The 21,564-nt window shown below is 38.1% G+C and overlaps 1 protein-coding gene across 1 annotated transcript; it reads left to right on the top strand.

The window, feature by feature from the left end:
- The first annotated feature begins 188 nt into the window (after window positions 1-188).
- Window positions 189-20,216, top strand: VPS36 (vacuolar protein sorting 36 homolog). Its single transcript, XM_066571174.1, has 14 exons — window positions 189-311; window positions 2,065-2,133; window positions 5,604-5,674; window positions 6,740-6,854; window positions 8,286-8,375; window positions 9,744-9,830; window positions 12,596-12,628; window positions 12,747-12,824; window positions 13,239-13,373; window positions 14,269-14,334; window positions 14,891-14,955; window positions 15,390-15,474; window positions 17,904-17,980; window positions 18,064-20,216. The coding sequence occupies exons 1-14, from the start codon at window positions 216-218 to the stop codon at window positions 18,155-18,157; spliced, it is 1,161 nt and encodes a 386-aa protein (XP_066427271.1). The 5' UTR covers window positions 189-215; the 3' UTR covers window positions 18,158-20,216.
- Window positions 20,217-21,564: the final 1,348 nt, after the last annotated feature.

The following is a 21,564-nucleotide window of genomic DNA, read 5'->3' as shown; positions in this document are numbered from 1 at the left end:
CGCAACGAGCGTTTGAATCGCCCGGCGCCACCCCGGTTGGCCCGGCCGCGGCGCTTGAACTGGCCAATGGCGGGCTGCGGCACCGCCCGCCCGCCGCCCCCGGGGGCAGGACATGGCGGCCGCTCCCCGCGCCGCCGCTAGAGGGTGCGGGTCAGCCGCGCACGGTACTTGCACGCCCAGCGGCCGCGGCTCCGTGCGGGAAGGGAAGGGCGGCCATGGACAGGTTCTCGTGGACCACTGGGCTGCTGGAGCTGGGAGAGACGCTGGTGATCCAGCAGCGCGGCGTGCGCCTCAGCGACGGGGAGGAGAAGGTGACGGGAGCTGGAGCCGCTCCGCGCGGGGCCTGGCGGCGCGGCCGGGGCGGGGAGGAGGGTAAAGGACGCGGCAGCGGGCCCTAGGCAAGTGGGGCGAGCAGGGCTGTGAGTGCGGGCCGTGTTGGGCGAGAGACGCGATGCAGTGTGTGAAGGGCTTGGACTGCAGGCGGAGTATCGATCGGGGGTGTGGGAGGACGTTCTGTGCCAGGGTCTGGCAGGGTTTGTCTCTTTGGGGAGATTGGGGCGGAGTTGCAGGCTTCGAGGGGCTGTGCTGGTTGACAGTAGCTCAACGTGAGCCAGCAGTGTGCCCAGGTAGCCAAGAAGGCCAATGGCATCCTGGCCTGGATCAGCCATAGTGTGGGAAGCAGGACCAGGGCAAGGATTGTCCTCCTGTGCTCCCCACTGGTGAGGCCGCGCCCCGAATCCTGTGTTCAGTTCCGGGCCCCTTAGCTCCGGACAGACATCGAAGTGCTGGAGCGGAGCTGGGGAAGGGTCTGGAGCACAAGTCGTAGGGAGAGCAGCTGAAGGGGCTGGGATTGTTTAGCCTGGAGAAGAGCAGGCTCTGGGGGGACTTTACTGCTCTCTGCAGCTGCCTGAAAGAAGGGTGGAGCCAAGTCAGGGTCGGGCTTTTCTTCCAGGCAACAAGTGACAGGAAAAGAGGAAGTAACCTTAGGCTGTGCTAGGGAAAGTTTAGATTGGCCATTAAAGAATTTCTTGACTGAAGGGGTTATTAGGCATTGGAATGGACTGCCCTGGGAGGTGGTGGAGTCACCATCCTTGGAGCTGTTTGAGGAAGGACTGGGCATGGCGCTCAAGGCCATGGTCTGGTTGACACGGGGATTTTGGGTCATAGGTTGGACTCGATGATCTCAGAGAACGTTTCCAGCTTAATTCATTCTGTGAGAAAGGCCTTGGACAGTGTGTGTGACATGGGGTGAGGGTTGGGACCCCCACAGGGTGTGTGTAGGCAGTGTCACTGTGCTCAGGCTGTCACTCCTGTATAGGCCTGAGCTTTGGTGTGGTACAGGGCAGGACGCACAATTCACACGTGAGCCATCCTGGGTGCTGACATACCCTCTCCTCTTTTCTGAGCCGTGCTGCTCATTGCTTCACTTCACTGTGGGACTGAATCTTGGTCTCTCCATTTTTCTACACCATGGTAATTGCATGCCCTCACAAAAAGCTGTGAACACGTGCCTCCGACTTTACAAGTAGGAAGCAATTTGCTAATGCAGATTTTTCAGGTACAGTTTTTGCTGTCTGATAAGTAAAGAGCTTTTCAACAGCAGCACAGATAGAAGCAATATTCCTGTGTGATAGGATGGAAGATTTCAGACTGTGTGCAGCATCTTTTTATTGGGTTGCTTTGCCTTTTTGCATAGCTTCTACCTTCTTTGTCAGCATACAGGGAATGTTCCACAGCCAATAGCCCTGTTTAAAATACATTTAGGAACTTTAGTATATCTTGCAGATTATATGGCGGGAGGATCCCTCAGGATTTCCGGGGGGAAAGTTTATACACTTGAAGAAGGAAGTTGGTGTTTATCCATCAAATCCTTTTATACTATTTTTCTCCATTGTTTCCTAAACTTCATGTATTTTGTTTTCTGGAAAAAAGGGAGTGTTCTCAAAATACTGGCTTGTTAAATCTGATTGCTGTGTTGTGGTAAGGTGTAATGTTTCCAATACCAGTATTTATGTAACTTACTGGTTCAATGTGTTGTTGATCTGTTTTATTTTTCCTGCCCAGGTGAAATTTGATAGTGGAGTTTTACTGCTGAGCACACACAGACTGATCTGGAGGGATCAGAAGAATCATGTAAGTCCCAACCATTCAGTTGTACATTTCCTAATAAGCAAGTAGCATGCAATGAAAAGCCTGTACACAGAGAGAGGATTATTCCTGCCTTTATGTGTGTTTTGTTTTACAAGTATAGTCCACTTTTTAGCTCTCAACAGAAAGGAGATTATGTAGTGTTCTTTCATCCAGTCCTGCTTTAATAAAATAATCATGCAGACATGAGGAGGGATAGGAATGTATCCTATAAATTTTTCTTTTCGACTGCACAGAAATAAAGGAGAAAAGAGCCTGGTGTCATGCACTAAAAAATATTGATTTTGAAAAACTGAAATTGAATGTATCAGGCAAATCATAATATGAAGTTCTCTCCTGTGCTCCTTGTCTAGTAAAGCCTTTTCTTTCTTGTTGGTTTCAAGTCCAAGCCCCATCATATATTGTGCTCCCATCATATAGTCCTGGACCATGATTTGATAATAGGATGTGTTTGGTGGTGGTGTTGTTTTGCACACATGTTGCCCTCCCAGCTGCCTGTTCCTGCCCTGAGCCATCCTTTCAATCAGCCAGAACTTTTACTGCACTGCTGTGGACAGCTGGTCACCGGTTAAATGGCCCTGCCAGAACTACAGTGTGGTAACTGCAGTAAAGCTGCTGAATGCTTTGTGCCATCAACCACAGCCTGGGAGTGCAGGCTGGAAGTGGGAGAAAGAGACCACAAACACATAAAGCTCTCAGCATAGACTGTGACAATGGACACCACTACACAGATGCAATTGGAGGAGAAGTCTTTCTCAGACCAGGCTGGGTTATGCTTGTTTTCGACACAATAATTGATAATTTTAACCCTGGAAGTCAAAGTTTAGATGGAGCACGTTCAGATGACAGCTTTTCAAAAGCAAATTGTATTCCACTGGAATTGCTTTTGTGCAAGGGCAGCTGAAGCACCTCTCACATTCAAAGGCTGACCCCTAGCAGATACCACATCCTTGCTTCAAAGCAGGGAGCTACTAAGAGCACTCTGAAGACAGTGTCACCAAGGATCTTCTTAATTTGGCAGAGTAGTATGATGTTTTCTTTAGGGATTCTTTGCAGGAACTTTAGACCTGTTTTTAATACACATTTTTTCAAAATGTTTAAAGAGCTGTTACCCATGCTGGGTTTACTGTTACACATGTTGGGGCTTGATTGTCCAGACCAGGAGCTGCTCTGTATAAATTAACATGGGGCTTTTTTGCCCAGCCATCACATTATCACATGAGATAACGTGCTAAACTCTGTGTTAATCACCCTATATTTCTTCATCAGCATCGCTTTTTGAGAGCTGAGCATGTACTACAGCAGCCACTCTGTCTAATCTTCTCACTTGGACTTTTTGCATGCTTGCAGTAACATTGGGCATTATGGCTTCATCAAGTCTTAGAAATCCATGCTCTCCTTTCCAACAAAAAGATTACATTGGTCTCTTTTCCCTGATTTTTCCATCTGCTCCTAGGCCATGTGATTTCTTGTATTCTTCCAAGGTCATTAAATTTGTTAAATCAGCAGAGGAAAACCTTGGAGAAGAAGAAAAATGATTTTAACTAATTTAACTCAGCAAAGATTCTGAAAAGCTCAGGCTTGATTAACACAAGGGGCAGAAATGTGGCCCGGAGATGGCAAAAATTACCCAGTTCTGGTTGGGAGATGTAATTAACTTTGTTAGTGGGGTAATTAAAGCTGATTAATTTTCAAGCTCTCAGTACTGAAACATGGGGAGCATGGTGCCCTTTTGTTGTCTTGGTAAGCTGTTGTCTAAGCTCAGCTGTGGTTTAACATCAGACTTAGAAACCTTAGCTAGCTCACCTAGAAAAAATTTGTAGAGTCCCTTTCGTTTTGTGTCAGCAATGTATAATACTTAATGGGGCACATGTCATTAGGTTAACATATCTTACAGAAACAGACACTTGGGTCCTATAGCTGCTGTTCTTACATGCCATCTGCAGTTAAACAGTGTTTAAAGAAACAAAAAAAGGAATTCTGTAAAGTTTGTTACTATGCTAGATTTGTACATTTTTTTAAATTATAAAATCATGCATAATGTGAGCATGAGGCATTGGAAAACAAAATTCAAATAAACACACAGCATATTTAACACATTTTTGGTTTTGTGTCCCTTCCTGTAGCATCTCTCATCAGGAAAGGGTGATTCTAAGTTCTTGTACTTAAAATTTGTTCATAACTTTCTATCTTGGAACTAAAGTAATCAGTGACTTTGACAGTGCACATACTATGTATAGTTGAACTATTTTTGTCATTTTTAAAACCTTTTTTTAAACAGAAGTATCATCTTGCCTATCTTTTAAAGTGTCCAGAAGTTTGTGGCTGTTTTACAAACATTAGCTGTTTGCAATGGCTTTAAAAACTAGAGTCATAGAAGAGCCTAGATAGCTTGCATTAAGAGTTTTTAGAAAAGGAAGTACAACCCAGGTTGTTTCCCAATAAGAGATTTACTGAATATTTGGAGTTCCTGCATGTATACTTCCCTGCTCTCAAATTTAATGGGTATTTAATTACTCCATACAAAGAGGAACAGTTTTGGTAGTAGGGATTGAGAGGGCCCTGTAACAGTGTCTTTTGTAAACTGTTGCTAGAAGTGGCAGGTGGAAGAGAGAAGTTCAGAGGGGGAATGCAACCTGTGTTTCCTGCATTCTGTGTGACTGTCACTCCCCAAGGTGTTGTGTGGGAGATGATGTTCCTCAAAGGATGTTCACCAAAACAAGACCAGGCACCTTATTAGATGTTTTGAATCATTCCCATAGCAATTTCTGTCTCAAATGCATGTAGAAAGAGTTTAGCCTGAGATAGGTTAGTTTCCAATAGATGGATACAGCCTTGTTTCTTGCTCTTTGTTTGGTTTAAAGCACAGTCCAATAAATGTGTGGTGAGATGCATCAACTGCACTCCTTCACTGTAGGATGGATGGAAAAATTCCTATTGCATTCAGACAGTAGTGTAGATTTTAGATATTCAGCATTTAAAAAGAATGATTGGTTTGGATATTTTTTTAGCTCCCAAAGTAACATCAATACGAAAATGTCAAGAACACGTGAATATTGTACACCTGCAGAGATGAGGTGCAGTAGTGTGCAAATTTTAGTCTTTCAATTTTTACCTGAGACCCAAAGATTTGTTAAATCTCATAGTCCCTTCTATGAATCTAGCTTGAGGTTTTTAAAGTTGACACATTGACACTTAAATTTGTTGGGTTTTTTAATTAACTAGAACTCAGTTGTTGGGTTTTTGTGGGTTTTTTTGTTGTTGTTGTTTTTCTACATATATTTCACTGTAATACATTGTTTCTGTTGCTACTATCATATTTCACATAGAGTGCTTCAGGCAGCACCTGTAGATATCCATACTGTTTGTGAAATGGAGAAAGAGAACACTTGGGTTTAGAGAGTGAATAAACAGGATATGGTTTAATTCACCTGTGTTTGTGGTGTTTATTGCAGGAGTGCTGCATTGCTGTACCTCTGTCTCAGATTGTGTTTATTGAAGAGCAAGCAGCTGGGATAGGAAAGAGGTATGGCCATCCTCATTGTCTTTTTCAGATGGATCCTTTCACATGCATGTTATGTGAGATGCCCAATATTGTAGATTAATCCATAATAGGTTCCGTGTGCAATCTTAAGTTTCCATCCTGACAGTCACAAGGACCACTGAGGAAGGTCAAATGTGCAAGAGAGTCATGACTGATGTAATTTGTTAACTGTCATGTAATCACTACTGATGATTTTAGAGGTCCTTTCTGACATAAACAATTCTATGATTTTAAGTTTCTAAAGAGAGAAAAAATTTTGGCTGGAGAAATATATCCACAATTAACATCTGCTTGCAGCCTACAGTCAGACTGGCAAGGTAATATGCTGGAGATATTCAGAAGAAATCAGTTTATTCATTAATGCTGGAGAAGTAAGTAAAGACCAGTGCAAAGATTATCAGTAAAATGAGATGGGAATGGAGGACTTGCAGTCATGTTGTGATAGCAGTCGGTTAATTTTCCTAAAATCATGCTCTCCCAAGGTTTGTTTTGGTAGTGGGTGTCATTTTAGACTGTTATTTTCATGCATGTTGGCTTTGAATGTTGGTTTTAGATAAGTTCACACACAGTGTCCACAAGTGACATATAGAAGTCAAATAGGTTACACATAATATTGACACCTTTTGTTTTCCTGTGTCAAAGTTAGCTTTGACACAGGAAAAAACATATCTTGGCTTTTGACCTGCAATAACTAATGCCAAATTAGGATAAAAACTATCAAGTTGTAATTTAACTAAAAGGTTTTTTTTAGTTATTGCTTGAATTTTTAAAATTTTTATGTTCATTTCTAAAGGATTGATGGTAGGTACATTTTAAATTTGTAAAATGTTTTCACTTTAGGCTGTTATAGTTTTTATGTTGTAGTTTTTAAGATCTACTTCATCAAAGTATTTAAATGTTGATGCATAAATATAAGCATTCTTTGATGATCTTTAGCTCTTATGTGAGATAGTTAATAGAGATTTTGATGAAATGGTTAACTTTGATGCAGAAATAATGTATTTATTATACTTATTACAGAAATATCTTCTCTTTCCTTTTCCATAGTGCCAAAATAGTAGTTCATCTTCATCCTGCTTCTTCAAACAAAGAGCCTGGTCCATTTCAAAGCAGCAAATATTCCTATGTCAAGCTTTCTTTCAAGGAACATGGGCAGATTGAGGTAAGTTTGTACCATGGATGCCAAGCACAATCAGGTCTTTGGACATGCTTTTCTCCTCTTGCTGTGTTAGTGATAATTTCCCATGATCTTTCCGTGTTTACTTTTGAGGTGGAGCTTTTTCAATACATCCTTTTGGGAGACAAACACTATGAGCCTCCCATGTTCTATACTGTCATTAAATACTGCACATAGAGTTCCAGAAATGTCAAGAGGCATTACTGGGCTAGTCCTTATTTTAGGGTGTTTAGTATAATCTTATATTTCCTTTGCTAATCTATTAAATTGAACACGGGATTTTCCAAAATGACATCTCTGAAATCTGTTAAATGTTTAACAGAGTAAAAGATATTTCTTTTTACCTAACCCTCTATTAAATAGGCATCATACAACTTACTACTAATTTTCTCTCTAATTTTATTGTTGAAACACCTTTTCTTTCCTCAGAACTTTTGTTCATTTTACACTGCATAATTTTTTTTTAACCTATAACAAATCCCAAAGGCTTTGAGTATTCTAAGAAAATTTAATATATTCTTAAAAGAAAGCTCATCCTAAAAACCTAAGAAATTGCACTCTGTAAAGAAATTTCACAATGGAAGATCCTCATTTGACGAGACTGAGAACTTTAACTTTGTGCTGTGGAAAAAGCTGTACCCGTTCACTGCAGAAAATAAGATTTGCAACTCAAATTGGTTAGAAATGTCTTAAAAATGCATGTGCTTGATCAAACTCACTTTCATTTCTTTGTAAGCAGTTTTCAGATTATGATGATTGTAGGTTTATGCATAGTATAAATGTGTGTTTTTCGCAATCATAATCATATTTATTTTAATGTTGTGTCTGAAAATTAAACTTACTCTGCTTACTGATTGTCTAGCACAACAATTAAACCCCAGCCTTTCTTTATGACTTCAGAATGCTTTTCTGTGAACCTGAACAATGAAAAGGGTGGAATAGATTTTTTTTCTGGATATTGGTCAGTGGGACACACTTAGTGTTACCTAATGCCACCTTCTGGTATTAGCAATAAACAAATTGGTGTAATTGATCTCTGTGGTTGTTTTTATATTGTTGAATTAGCAGATCAATAGCAATTGGATTGCTCAGCTTTCCTTCCTTTAAAAACATGCCTTTGAGTATACCTCAACATTTAACATGGCTTGGGACATTTCGAATATCTGAAGAAATATTTTACAATGGAAGTACTTAGTGACTGCATGGCTCCTCTTCTAATATGAATGCTTTCAAAGGCTGGACATTAAGAATTTCCATATAATGAGTTGTGTAGGTGTTATCATGTTTTGTCTCCATACATTGTGAAGTTCATTTCATCACCAAGATGCTAAAAATACACAGAGGTACTCTGCACAGTTCATGAAATGTCTGTTGTCACTAATTTAATGTCTGTTGTCACTAATTTAATGTTTGCAGTTCTACAGACGATTATCAGAAGAAATCACACAAAGGAGATGGGAGAGCATGCCCACTGGTCAGGCCATGCAAGTTAACAAGGATTCACAGGTATGTGCAGAGCTTCTGAGCAGGATCTGTGTGTAATCTCTTACTGTCACTTCTTGCCACCCCCATATAACACATCCAGCATGTGACTCTAACCAACATCATGGGCCTGTGCAGGAATTCAGCTTTTGTTTGCCTGTTTTTTCACTGGCGTAAATTAGTTTGTCCTTTGCATTTTTCACCTGATAGAACACAGTAGCCTCTTTTTCTTGAGTGTGCTTAGATAATGAGCTCCTTTTTGTTTGTTTGTTTTAGTTAGACACAAACACACATAATTGTGAAAATTCAATATTTATTTGCACATATTTTTATTCAGCATGTGAGGTCCAATGAAGCTGGAAAATTTTTTGTCTTTATTGTGATTCCTGGTTTATTTTTTTGTGGCTGGAAGTCAAATATGTAACATGTGACTTTTATATAACTCTTTGAAACCAATATATATTTGATTTAAATGTGTATTCTAAATGGACAGTTGTTAGGGAGAATGTCATATGTTAAATAAGGTTTATCTGCCTACATACTTCTAAGTTATTAACACTGATAAACATGTAGATGTTGTTTCTATATATTAATGTGCTGAATATATGAATATATAGTATTGTATGAGTGAAATAGGATGATTTAAAGATTGTTCAATATGAAATTATGTATGTCCCCTCTGGTAAATGTAGTACCTATAGGGACAGCTGCATTTGGAGTAATGCATGAAGAATCTAATCAAAATGCCTTACCACTACTTAAGTCTTAGCAACTCTTTAACACCAATGCTAAGCTTTGCAGTCAGAGGTGAGAGGCCTGGCACTGCTGCCACTTAGGTACCAGCCTTTCTAGAACCCATTTGGCATCTGGTAAAAGTTTCACCATCACCCACATTCTAATACCTCTGAGGAAGGTAAATGAGACTGTACTTAGCATTATGTTTCTATGTTTCTATGTTTCTTCAGACTGGATTTCTTGAAGTAATACACTCAGGCATTTCCACAACTCTAGTATGGATGTTCACAAGGACTTGAGAGGCTAGAATTGAGATGAGCTGCAATACTTAGTCTGGATATTAAGCCATATTAATAGCTTCAAATATACTATCAGTATCATTACTTGTCTAGTACAGCAAATTCATACATGGTTCACATTTCTTATTTTTTAACAATGATTTTGAAAATTACTGTCAAGAAATGCATGAAATATTGTATCAATGATATCTGCTGTTTGGGGGAATATTTCTGGTCCTCTAATTTTCACAGTGAGGCAAATGAGAAAACTTGGCATTTCCTATTTTGACTCTTTCCTTGTTGTTGTTTTTTTGTTTTGTTTTTGTTGTTGTTTTTTGTTGTTGTTTTGTTTTTGTTTTTTGTTGGGTTTTTTTTTTAGGCAGGAAGAATAAGGGCTGTAGGAATTGTAGGTATTGAAAGGAAATTAGAAGAAAAAAGAAAAGAGACTGACAAAAACATTTCCGAGGTAGGTACTTTTGAAGTTTCAAGGTCAACCACCTGCCTGAGCTATTTACATTCATTCACACTTTCTTTTAGGGACAGCTGAGACTATTTACTGTTCTTGTTGAGAAATCTGAATTTATTAAGAGTGTACAGTTATTTATTTCATTTAACTTGCTTACCAATATATGTAAAGGTTCTTCATTTAAACAATTCCTTTCAAGAAGATTGTTCTTTGAAACCAACAGTGTGTATTTATTAAAATAATTTTGGTTTCAATTAAAAATTTAATATATATTAAGCAGAATATGCTGATCCAAGTGTCTGCACATAACTGTGATGAAGCTAGATTTTCCTCTTATAGTCAGGTTTTTAGATGTTACATTTAGGCTTATAATTACAGTAGAATGATTTGCAGTCCAGGCATTGACAAGCTATTCTAAGTACTTTGCAAAATAGCTGGCGTAGACGGAGATCATGCTTTTCCATAGAACCAGCACAATAGTTGAATTCCAGATATCAATACTAATGGACAGCAGAGGCATTTAATTTCTTCATATATACCTGAGAGCAATACCTTCAAAAATAGTCTGATTCTGTCTTGGTAGTAGAGATTAATACAAAAGTATTCATAAACTACATGCAGCATATTTGTTCTTGTGGCAAAGCTTTATGGGATTCAGTGTGCCACAAGAAAAAGGCATTCCCTTATCTAATACTTATGAAAATTAGAATGCCTTTGCAGGCCACGTGCTGTTTCAGATGCTGGGAGCATTAAAGTTTCTTGGTTTCTGTCTGTGAGGAATGTACTGAATGAAGTTTTGTGTGTAGTTCAAAAGGTATTGTGGTTACATGTGTGGGTATATAGTTCAAAAGGCATTGTCTGCATATTTTTTCCTTTAGTAGCTTTGTCTGAGAGTAAAAGAAATCCATTTATACATGTTGTGTGAGCAGAGGAAAACCATGACTTGTAAAATCCTGCCTTCCTCCAGCTTTAAATATTATAAATGACTTAATTTAAAAAATGGTGCCCTGGCTTCCAGGAAAAGGCTTCCTGCATCTGCTGTTCAGTGCTGATAAGAATCCAGTTCTTTAGCCTTTTGTTTATCTGAGGAAGTTCCTGTTAGGTGTGTGCACATTCCCCTTTGTTTCCAGGCCTGCCCTGGGTGAGTCAGGCAGAGGAGGAGTTAGACACAGCATACTGTTTATTTAGCTAAATCAGGGGTTCTTTTGATGAATGTTGTTTTCATGCAGGTATAGAGATTAGAAACAAGCTGGGAAAAGCCCTGTCAGAAAACTTATTGTTGATATCATATACAAGTAGAGTAGCAGGACTTTGATTTACACTAGAGATTGGGAAATCTATTGTAAATTATTCAGTTTGGCAGATTAGGGAGTAAGAAGAAGTATTCCAAATAGAAGCTTTTGTTTTCTTAGTGGTAAATTATTGTTCTATAGTGACATATTTTCTTTTCTCCCTGTGGACTACCTAATTTTGGATATCTAACTCAGGTACCAAGTGTTAGGGGGCTAAACTTGTCCAGTCAGTAGAGAAACCCTGGCACTATCAGGAGGTGAAAAGCAAACCTTGTCTCTTTCTAGAGGCATCTCCTTTTGGTCTTTGCATGTTGAATCTCTGACCAGTAAGCTTCTACATAAGGCACCTAAAAGTATATGGGAACAATGGGGTCTTCCTGCAAAAACCCTGCTAAAGTGTGTCTTTCTAGTGGGGGATTAGTCAGAGTAAGGCAGAAATGACATAGAGGCAGTGGCTAGAAGCTGTAGGCAAGATGTCTCTCTGGCTATTTGACAGTGTAACTGAACCTACTTTACTTGAGGCTGGAGGGCTTTGGGGCTGCTGTCAGGCAAACTTTAGATTAAAAGGTTCAGGAAGTTTTCTCATACCAAAAAAAGGTTTTTTGAAAAGGTTGATCATCTGGACATGTTGTCATGTATTTGAGAGTAGTGAGGAGGCTGAATGAATGTGTGCTGATGAGGGTGGGAGAAAAGAGAGTTGCTTTATAATACAGTTCCATTAATGGAGTTGCTAGCTCCCCTTTTTTTTAACATGATTTTTTTTAATGCTAGTTTATAATTACTAAAAGTTTGGAATTTCAGTAAACCTTCAGCTGTTTTTAAAGTATGTTTTATTTAAGCCTAAAAACCCTTTGTGGGTTGTTAGAGAGTTGTTGTATTTGAGACCATAGCATTTTATTGGAGTACTTAAATGACGAGATGTTGCCACACGTTTCTGAGGTTTTGTCCCTCAGATATCCTCTTTCTTGCTCATTTGAAATGAGTGTTTCTTACTAATTAAGTAACATTCACTGATTAAAGTTGTCTTGTCAGGAGGAGTACCATCTGTAGCTTTACAGCTGTCTTGTAGCTGGCCAGAAACAACAGATCTCCTTGAGTGATGGTTAATTGTTGGAATAAACCTTCCCCCACCTTACAGAGAGCATAATAAATTTGGAGAGTTTAATCTTTTCTTGGACTCAGCATCTCATTGTCCCTTCCTATCACATGGACATCATAAATCATACTGAAATTCTGTTCATATACTGAAAAAGTATGTGGTTGTTTGATTCTCTCCTTTGTTGTTTATTTCAGTTATAAGACATGCTGTAAAACAGTTGTATGAACAAATAAGGTGTGGTATCTCCTTTTGTAACATACCCATCTAAAGGGGCAGCAGCTCTTATGAATAGCTTGGGTAGGTGAACAAAAGCTGTGTCCATAAAACTGAATGATGTAATTATACTGATCTGCATTGTCTCCTTTTCATTTCAGGCTTTTGAGGACCTTAGCAAACTAATGGAGAAGGTATGGATGAATAGCATGTGTCACTTGGCCAAGTAGACTTAGGCTTGTTTTCTCAGTTTTAAGCACACTTTTTTCTCTTGTGCTGGAAGTTGACTTATCTGTGTATGTTTCTTGATAGGCTAAGGAAATGGTGGAATTATCCAAGTCAATAGCCAACAAGATTAAAGAAAAACAAGGTGACATCACTGAGGATGAGGTAAATTAATTTAGTTTTTAAATTCTACAAAAATGTTCCTATGAAAAGCAAAAAGCTATCTGTTTAATAATGTAGTGTTAATAAAAACCCTTGCTGGTTGATTTTGTTGTGTTTAGTCCCTTATACTTGGTGTAGAGTTTACTTGCTTAGTGTTAATTTTTCTTTTAACCCTTCTTAAAAGCAATGATTTAGCTGCTTTTGTATAAATTTTTCTCTTTCTTTACCTGTGCTGGTCAAAAATAAATAGTGCAAAGTTTTGCTTTCTCTTTGCCTAGTAATTAACTTTATTTGTAGTAAACTGAGGGATTTATTCACCAAAACATTGTTATGGTAATAAAATCAAAGATTTTTAAAAACCAGAATCACTCATTAGCTGATGTACTTTTAAATTTATTTGTTTGTTTGCTTGTTCAGACCATTAGGTTCAAGTCCTACCTACTGAGTATGGGTATAGCTAATCCAGTTACGAGGGAAACGTATGGATCTGGTACACAGTACCACATGCAACTGGCAAAGCAACTAGTTGGAATCCTGCAGACACCCTTAGAGGTAAAGCACCACATCTTACACCAGCATTTTCCATGTGTTGCTGAATTTTGATGTAAATGTGTTTTGGCTGTAGTAGTCTGCCTCTTTTTAAAGCAGATTTAGCAGCACAGCCTCCTATTCAATGTTAATGGAAGGAATATATATTGCCTTTTTGAATAAAAAGGTTCAGTATGAATTTTTCTTTGGACTAATGGCATCAACTTCTGATTTGCAAAATGTTGATGAGATTTAGAAAATTATTCAAGTGGTCTTTCTTGTATTTGAACAGCTCTGTATTCATCCCTTGCTGCAGAATATTTCATTTTTTTAAAGAAAGAGTGAAATGACACTGACTGAAAATAAAAGTAATGAATCTTTTTAAACTGCCTAAAATTTATATATTTTGCAAATATAGGACAGAATTATTAAGTAGATTCCCAGCCCATAGTAGTATCTCCTGTTTTAATTTATCTCAAGATATTATAGATTACAGGTTTCTCACCAAACAGTTAAATTTCATATTGCAACTTATAAGGCTATGTTCTTCCTAAAAAGCATATATACTACAGTATTTTTGTGAAAGGTACATGCTACCTACTGTGATCAGAATGGAAAACTGAGTTTTTCTGAAAAGTAAAAACAGTAAATTGATTGATAGATTTAATATATTGAAATTCCTTGTTCCTATGATTTATTCTCTGGCTTAAAATCAAAGTAATTCATGGTCCTTGGGTGTAGTGTCACTATTTTGCATTTTAAAATGATTAGTGAAAGGTACAACATGCCTCTTTAGTTTTTTTTCCATTAGGGCCCATCATTTAGCCCCTCTGTTTTACCTGTTTAATCAGCACCTGCAAGTAGAGATGATGAGGTTCCTGGGCTGTTTCTCTCACCAGTCTTGTGCTCGTTAACACAGGAGCGAGGGGGGATCATGTCTCTGACAGAAGTGTACTGCCTGGTGAATCGTGCTCGAGGGCTGGAGGTGAGACACTGCTCTGGGTCACAGTGTTAGAACAGGACTTCAGTCATAAGGACATTAAAGGGTAAAAATGTTCCCTACCAATGGCTCATTCTACTTGTCTACAACACAATGTGATCAGCTCTTTATTAAAATTAGAGGGGTTTTATCTTTCTCCTTCTCATTTTTCTTTATAATGCTTATGTATCCTTTACAAGTAGTAATAACATATGCTGCTTTTTATGATACCCTGTAAAAGGGGAAATCCATACTTATCTGGAAAAAAAACTTAAAGGTCAGAAACTACTAAAGAATGGTGAATGTTCTGGGAATTTTTTTAACAAAATACAGCAATTCTTTCTGTGAACAAGGCAAGGAAGATTATTATAGAATACATAGTAAGGGAACAGAAAGGAGCATAGAAGCCAAGAAAATAGACTGCACAACAGAAAGGAAAAAGAATTAACAATAAGTGTAGCCTGGTGTATTTTTTAGCTTCAGCTACTAAAACTTTGTTTTGATGTTATACTATACACCTGAAATGCAAACTGTAAATAAATATGTTTTACTATTTTAATAGTTGCTGTCACCAGAAGATTTAGTAAATGCCTGTAAAATGCTGGAATCACTGAAATTACCACTAAGGTAAGAGCTTTACAGATTTATTTATAAAGCATGGCACTCACAGGTCAGACCATGATGATTTAATTTTTACTTGAAGTAGAATTTTTTTGTCGTTGTTGTGAGTATTTTAACAAAGTCATTATTTGCTCAAAGGATGCTGCCATATGCACCAACATCCACTCTACATTAAAACATTAATTTTTAGCTAGGAAGATGTTATTTTTTCACTTAGAATTTTTTCCGACTGGAAAAGGGTTTAACCAAGACCAGACATATGCCCTGCTCTCTTCTGTCTCTTCAGATTTTGAATATGCTGTTAAGCTTAAGTTCATCTTAGAGAGCTTGCTTGGGTTTGGGGGGATTTTTTTCCCCTTTTGTAAAGTGGTTATAGATGTGGATGCATTAGAAATGTTACCATAAGCAATGTGCACTTTGCCTCTCTTTTTTGATTTTAGGCTTCGGATATTTGATAGTGGTGTGATGGTGATTGAACTCCAGTCTCATAACGAAGAGGAAATGGTAGCTGCTGCTTTAGAGACAGTAAGTGTACTTCATTTCCTTCAGTGTTCTGACCATGCTAGGGAAATTTAAACACATTAGGTAAAAAACTTGAGGTATGGGATTTCCTCTTGAGGTTTCAAATACAAAGCATTCCGCTCCGTATCTTCTAAAAGAAATATTTAAATAGCACTCCTCAACTTCAAAGTTCTGTGCAGGCAATAATCTTAGTCACAACTTTCTCTTTAAGGAATAAATCACTTTTCTATCTCTTTTCAAACTTCATTAACCTTCAGCCTTCCTCCAAATCTTTTCCACTGTAGACTGAAATTCATGGCATTTATTGAGCACCTAATTAAACAGAAGTGGACTTCAGACACTGTACTGCTTGAAGGCAGTGGAAACAGCTCTTAAATGTTGATGTAGGTAGTTGTTTGGTTTGGGTTTATTTCATAGAGCAGTACCAAGTATGTGTACCAAGTTTGCTGCTGTGAAGAGCACTCAGTGGGAGAGTAGTGTGTATAGAATTAAGCCAGCCTCATCAGGTAAAATAATAGTATGAATTGCTCAGTGTCATAAACCTTTGTGGTTGTGCTGCCTCTGGACACTTTACAGTCCTGTTACCCCATAATTTGTTACATTTTTCCATGTCTTTCTGAGTGGAATGTAATTTTTTGATTTTCATACATTTGAGAAAAGGCTGATCCAGTGTATCCAAAGTTAAAGAGGAGGCAGTTGAGAAAAAGTAGAGCTATCACAGACACCTCCTCACTTGACACAATGCATGGTTGTCACCATAAAGCTTTTGCTCACAGAAAGACTTTTAGATAAAAGAAATAGATAAGAGAAATGTTTACAATGATTTAAAAGACTCCATTCTAAATTAACAACATTAAAATGCTTAAACTTTTCAGTATACGTTAATATTTTCAGTTTATTTTCTTAAATGTGTAGAAAAATACTAAGACCATTTTAGGGCTTTTTTTTCTCATTATTTTTGGTTTCTAATTATTTTTTTTTTGTCTTCAGTAAGAGTGCTTATGTCTTTGAAAAGAAAAACCTTTCTTGATAAGAAAGGAAGTCAACTGCAAAAAGTAGCAGATGGTGGATTTATTACCAAGGTGCCTTTTTTCTGTTATTTCATAACATGAAACTTTGGCTCCATAGAAGAATGGAAGGGAGAGGCTTCAACTGAGGAAGACTACTTGTATGGAAAAGGGAAGATCAGACTTGTGGCCAAAAGCACCCATAATTTAATGTTACTGCACATTATGCATTAAGTTCTGAGATGTGAAAGGAAGCCATAGGGTTTCAGGCAGGAGAGGGATGTGGTTTTGAATGGCTGGTGAAGACAGGAAATGACACGGACATCAAAGGAATCCAGCATCACCCTTGATGAGCATAGTGGTTTGGGGAGGAAAGATAATTAATCACCAATTGTATAGCTGACATCCATTACTCAGATTTGATCTCTTAGCCTCCAAAAATCTCATGTTATGTCTGATTTAATCTGAGTTTCTGTAAAAGGACTACTGCTGAGAATGATGCAAAATAGACCCCTCCCCACCCAGTTATGTGGGAAGCAGGAAATGGCAACTACATCCGGATTTACAACTTTGCTTGAATCTAAAGCAATGAAGAAATAGAAGGATAATTAATTTTTAAGGAATAAACATGTTTATCTGGGAAATTCAAGGCAATAATAAATTTAGACTTCATATGTAGTATTTATATGGTATTTTGAACATCCACATGTCCAACGTGTGTGAGAAGGCTTAATTTTATTAAGTATCATGATTGAGACAAAAGGGCCAAAGTTTTTGAGTCCCAAAAATGAACTTGTCTTTTATGTCAGCTGAATGTGATGCTGGCTTTTAGTTACTCCTCTAGTATGTCATAATGTCATGTGAAGCACTAAGGTTTGGGGATTTTCCTGTAGGCAGTGGGTGTATTTTAAATGCCATAAAACTCAAATTCTTCTCTACCACCTGAGATGAGATGACACATTTCTACACTGATGACCTGCCCTCAACAGGCCTCTTATTTCTTTGTCTAGGCTTCAGTGTTTGCAGAATCACTTAGGATAGTTCTGCTGTGTAAACACTGATGGAGACTGTATTCTGCTGTCTGAGCTATTCTGATTTTTCAGTTCATTTGATTCCAAGGCATCTTTTAAAAAAAATTCCAAAGGAATGGGTCCCATGTGATTTTTTTACAGATTTAACTCTTTTCTCTCTTGCTTTTTTATACTTAGCAATTTTCCCAGGACACTGAAGAGATTATTTAATTTTTAACGGGAAATAATCATAATTAGTTGTACTTTTAAAAAAGCAAACAAATTAATTCTCTTCTCAAGGGATTTTCTACCAATTTATCACTTCATAAGGCTAGACCTGATTCAGTAGCTGAAAGAACTTTGTTGTTCTTCTAATGCCATGGTTTGTTTATTTGTGTATTTGTTTTTTTGATAGGTATCTGAAAAGGGTTCTCTCACAGCTGATGAGTTTGCTAAGCTAGTGGGGATGTCTGTTCTCTTAGCCAAAGAAAGGTAGGTAATAATTGTTGTGTTTAATACTTCAGTTACCATGTTGTCCTCAAGTAATACAGGACATCTTCTTTTGCTTTCTCTAGGCTGCTTCTTGCTGAAAAGATGGGCCATCTTTGCAGAGATGATTCAGTGGAAGGCTTGAGATTCTACCCAAATTTATTTCTGACACAAAGCTAATAGCATTTGTGTACAATTTGTTATGTAATAATTGAACAAGAGAGCAGAATCCTTCCAAGAACTGACTTTAAAATTCTTATTTCTTTAGTCAACTGCAAGAGACATGAACATTGCAATGCTTTTACAGTTCTCAGGTATTTCAAGTGCTGAATTGTCTTACGTGGAACTGAAAGGAAATAGAAATCACAAAGTCAGAAGCATGTCTATTGTCTCAAGACAACTCACTCATTTTTCAAGTTTTATTTGATGTGCTGTGTAGTTTATTTCAAGAGAAGATTCCACACCAGTGAAAGCGGAGAGAATATCGCTGCAGAGTGCTGTGAGGGTCAGCACCCAGAAGCCAGGTTACTGCATACTCCAACTCCAGTTTGCTTATGTCTGGAGCAACAAAGCAGACAGATGTATCCACAGTGATAAGAAACAGGACTCTGGTGTGTACTGAGGTATAAGGAACAAACTAATGTAGAATAATCCCTTCTCCCAGAAGTTTTCTAAGGGAGGATCTTGGGGATCTAGAATTTGAGACAGAAAGAACCTGCTGCAAGAGAGATTATTGTATGTCAGGCGAATCTAGAAATTACCATGTTTATTTTGTCGTGTCTTACACTAATATCTCAGATAGAAGCATTGTTAGCACAGACTTCCTCCCTTCTCTTTCCTTGCCATCTTCCTTCCTGTCCATTTATGTTGCACTTTGGGTGCCCCTTCTCTGTCCTTTCTGTAGCAGAGTGGAGCAGCCTCCTGTTACTTTACCAGACTCTGTGCTTTCATGTGCTTGTGTTTTATCTTGTACTTCTAACAAAAGATCATTTGTTTGTTTCATCAGCCTATTACATGTTTTGGGGAAACAGTTCATTTGCTTACTTCTCATATGTGAAAATTAATATGCTTTCTATATTGAAGGGAGGAAGAAGACTATCACCCTGTGTTTAATAATCACAAGGTATCATTGTTTGGTATTCTTCACCCTGTGTTCACACTGAATGCAATATAATAGCCTCGGTTTTCATAACTCCAGTGGAGTTGCTACACTACTTGAAGATCTGTCATGATAAAAACAGTTAAGTGGATGTTTATGATCCACATTACCTGAATCTTTGGCATTTTGAAGTGACTATTTTTAATAAAGTTAATTTAAGGTATGGGCAAGGACATCATACAGGTATAACTACACTGTGGTTGTGATGACCAGATCAATATTACAAGAAAGGACAAAAAGGCTTTTAATATGAGTCTGAAGATATTTTCAGAACTATTTCAGTGTTACCACAGCATGAGTTAAGACATGAGTTAAGGTCCTGCCAATAGTTCAGTGCAGAGATTCCTACAGTGATCATGCCTGTGGCTTGTAGGATGTCCTTTATATCCAGGGGATTAGTAAGAGGATCCATCCTCTTACTCTTGTCACAAGCAAACTTTCATGCAGTGCTTTCTTTAAGGCAGCTTTCCTCTGCTCCACGAGGGTGCTAAAACTTTTCTCTTTGACATGGCTGAAGGAACCAGTTCCACACTATTATTACAGTTTAGTTACCTGGCGTCATCTCTTCAGGAGCCTTACAGCTTGCTGCTTTCCTTCATCCTCCCCACAACCCAAAGGAGAGATCCATGCCAAGTACACTGAGCACCACATATCTAAGGAGGGACAGAAAAGTGAGAAATTTGGAAGCAAAAAGCTGTTTTGTGACAACTGTCTCTTTTGCCCAATAAAAGCCTGTCATGGAAGGCCAGTGGTTTGTGGGCCTGAACCTCTCCCCACAAGGGGGCACGTCGTGTGCAGGAAGAGCAAAACCTGAGAGGAAATGCCTAGTGTAAACTGCCAGCCTCTGTTCCTCCAACTCTGAGTGTTTCATTATCTTAACTTAAGCAATAATAATACAGCCTGTTTAGAATAATGGCACCTTCTCAAGCTTTTCTTTTCCAAGATGTTTCTTTGACTTTGTTTTTCTTCCAGACAAAAAGGCTAGAGGGGAAATTGTATTGCTGGTTTAGAATTTAAGCAGACACATGAGAAAATGGCTACTAGAAAGTAAGAAAAATTAAAACATTTTCTTAAACAGATTGTTCTGTTGAGTTTTTTTTTTCCCTCTGAATGTTTTAAAATGCTTTAAAATGCTTTACACGTTAAAATCTTGTGGTTCCACCAGGCAGGTTTTTGAAGCACATCCTATTTTTACTGTCTCACTTTGTAACTAAAAGGGTACAATATAGTTTTGATTTAAAGGGCAGAATTAAATGTAATTAGAAGGCCTTGCTTGTGTTGCTGAGTAGCCTGTTACCCATCTCAGCCAGAGCAGTCAAAAACTGTAGGTGTCTACACAAGCACTGCTTTCATGAGATCATATTAATTTAATACAAAAGGTACATATATGAACCTTTCCTGTTTTGATTATTCCTAGGATATTTGTATCATGATATATGACAATTTTGTCAGGGCTGCCTACACAAATAGTACTTGTCTTTTTATGGAGCAGTCTTAAATGATGATGTTTTTCATTTGAAAACATGGGCCTTTTTATGCCTCAGACAGGAAAACACTCCTCAGGAATCTGTACATCTTTTCCGTTTCTCCTTTGCCTTTGTTTTCAGGAAAATTACATACAGCCTATGGAAACATAGATCTAATCTGGACCATATTTCTGAAATGCAAATCTTTTTTCTTCTGAAAAGTGTATCGATGTGCATTTGAAAGTCCTCAGAAATGTATCTTTCATAATCATTTATGGGTGCATATTGATTAGCTCAGTTCTTGTAACAGGACTTCCATGGTTTGTCCGAAGAGCCTGACTGTGCTTCTAAAATTAGTGCAAGTATTGTCCCTGAATTCATGAGTACAGCAGTGGAGACAGTAGGAGCCTGTTGCCAACAGTAAAGGTTCCTGCTTCCTGAAGCCTGGGAGACACTTATTTACAACTGGACAGGTCTTTGAGAATACTTACTGAAAAGGCAGCTCAAAATTATTTGTGGATTTGATAAGAAATCATTATCTCCAGGAGAAGCTCCCTCACCAATGTATTTTCTGTTGAGTTCTACTGACAAATCTTACAATTTCGTTCCTTCTGCTATTCTAGCAGGCCCCGTTTCATCCTAACTCTCAGCCCTTCAGGCATTCATGTGAAATGCAAGACCCTATAGTTCCAAGTCACCTGCTGGGAGGACTTCAACTAACATTTTGTTCTCCAAAGAATGAGCTACAGGTACTCATACTGAGAGAATATTCTAGACACGTCTCTTGGCAACATTTGTCTGCATTTTAAAGATCTATTTAAATACTTTTATTGGAGCAGAAGTTCAAATATCTGTCCTCCCAGACACCTCCCAGGTAGTTGTTCTGTCCAGCAGCCTTGAGAGTAATTTTTCTTTGTGGTTTAGAATTAAGATATTATTAAATAAAATAAAATTAAAAAAAA

Source organism: Molothrus aeneus, chromosome 2 (genome assembly GCF_037042795.1).
Source record: "Molothrus aeneus isolate 106 chromosome 2, BPBGC_Maene_1.0, whole genome shotgun sequence".
NCBI lineage: Eukaryota > Metazoa > Chordata > Aves > Passeriformes > Icteridae > Molothrus > Molothrus aeneus.
This window is presented reverse-complemented; position numbering and strand designations above follow the sequence as displayed.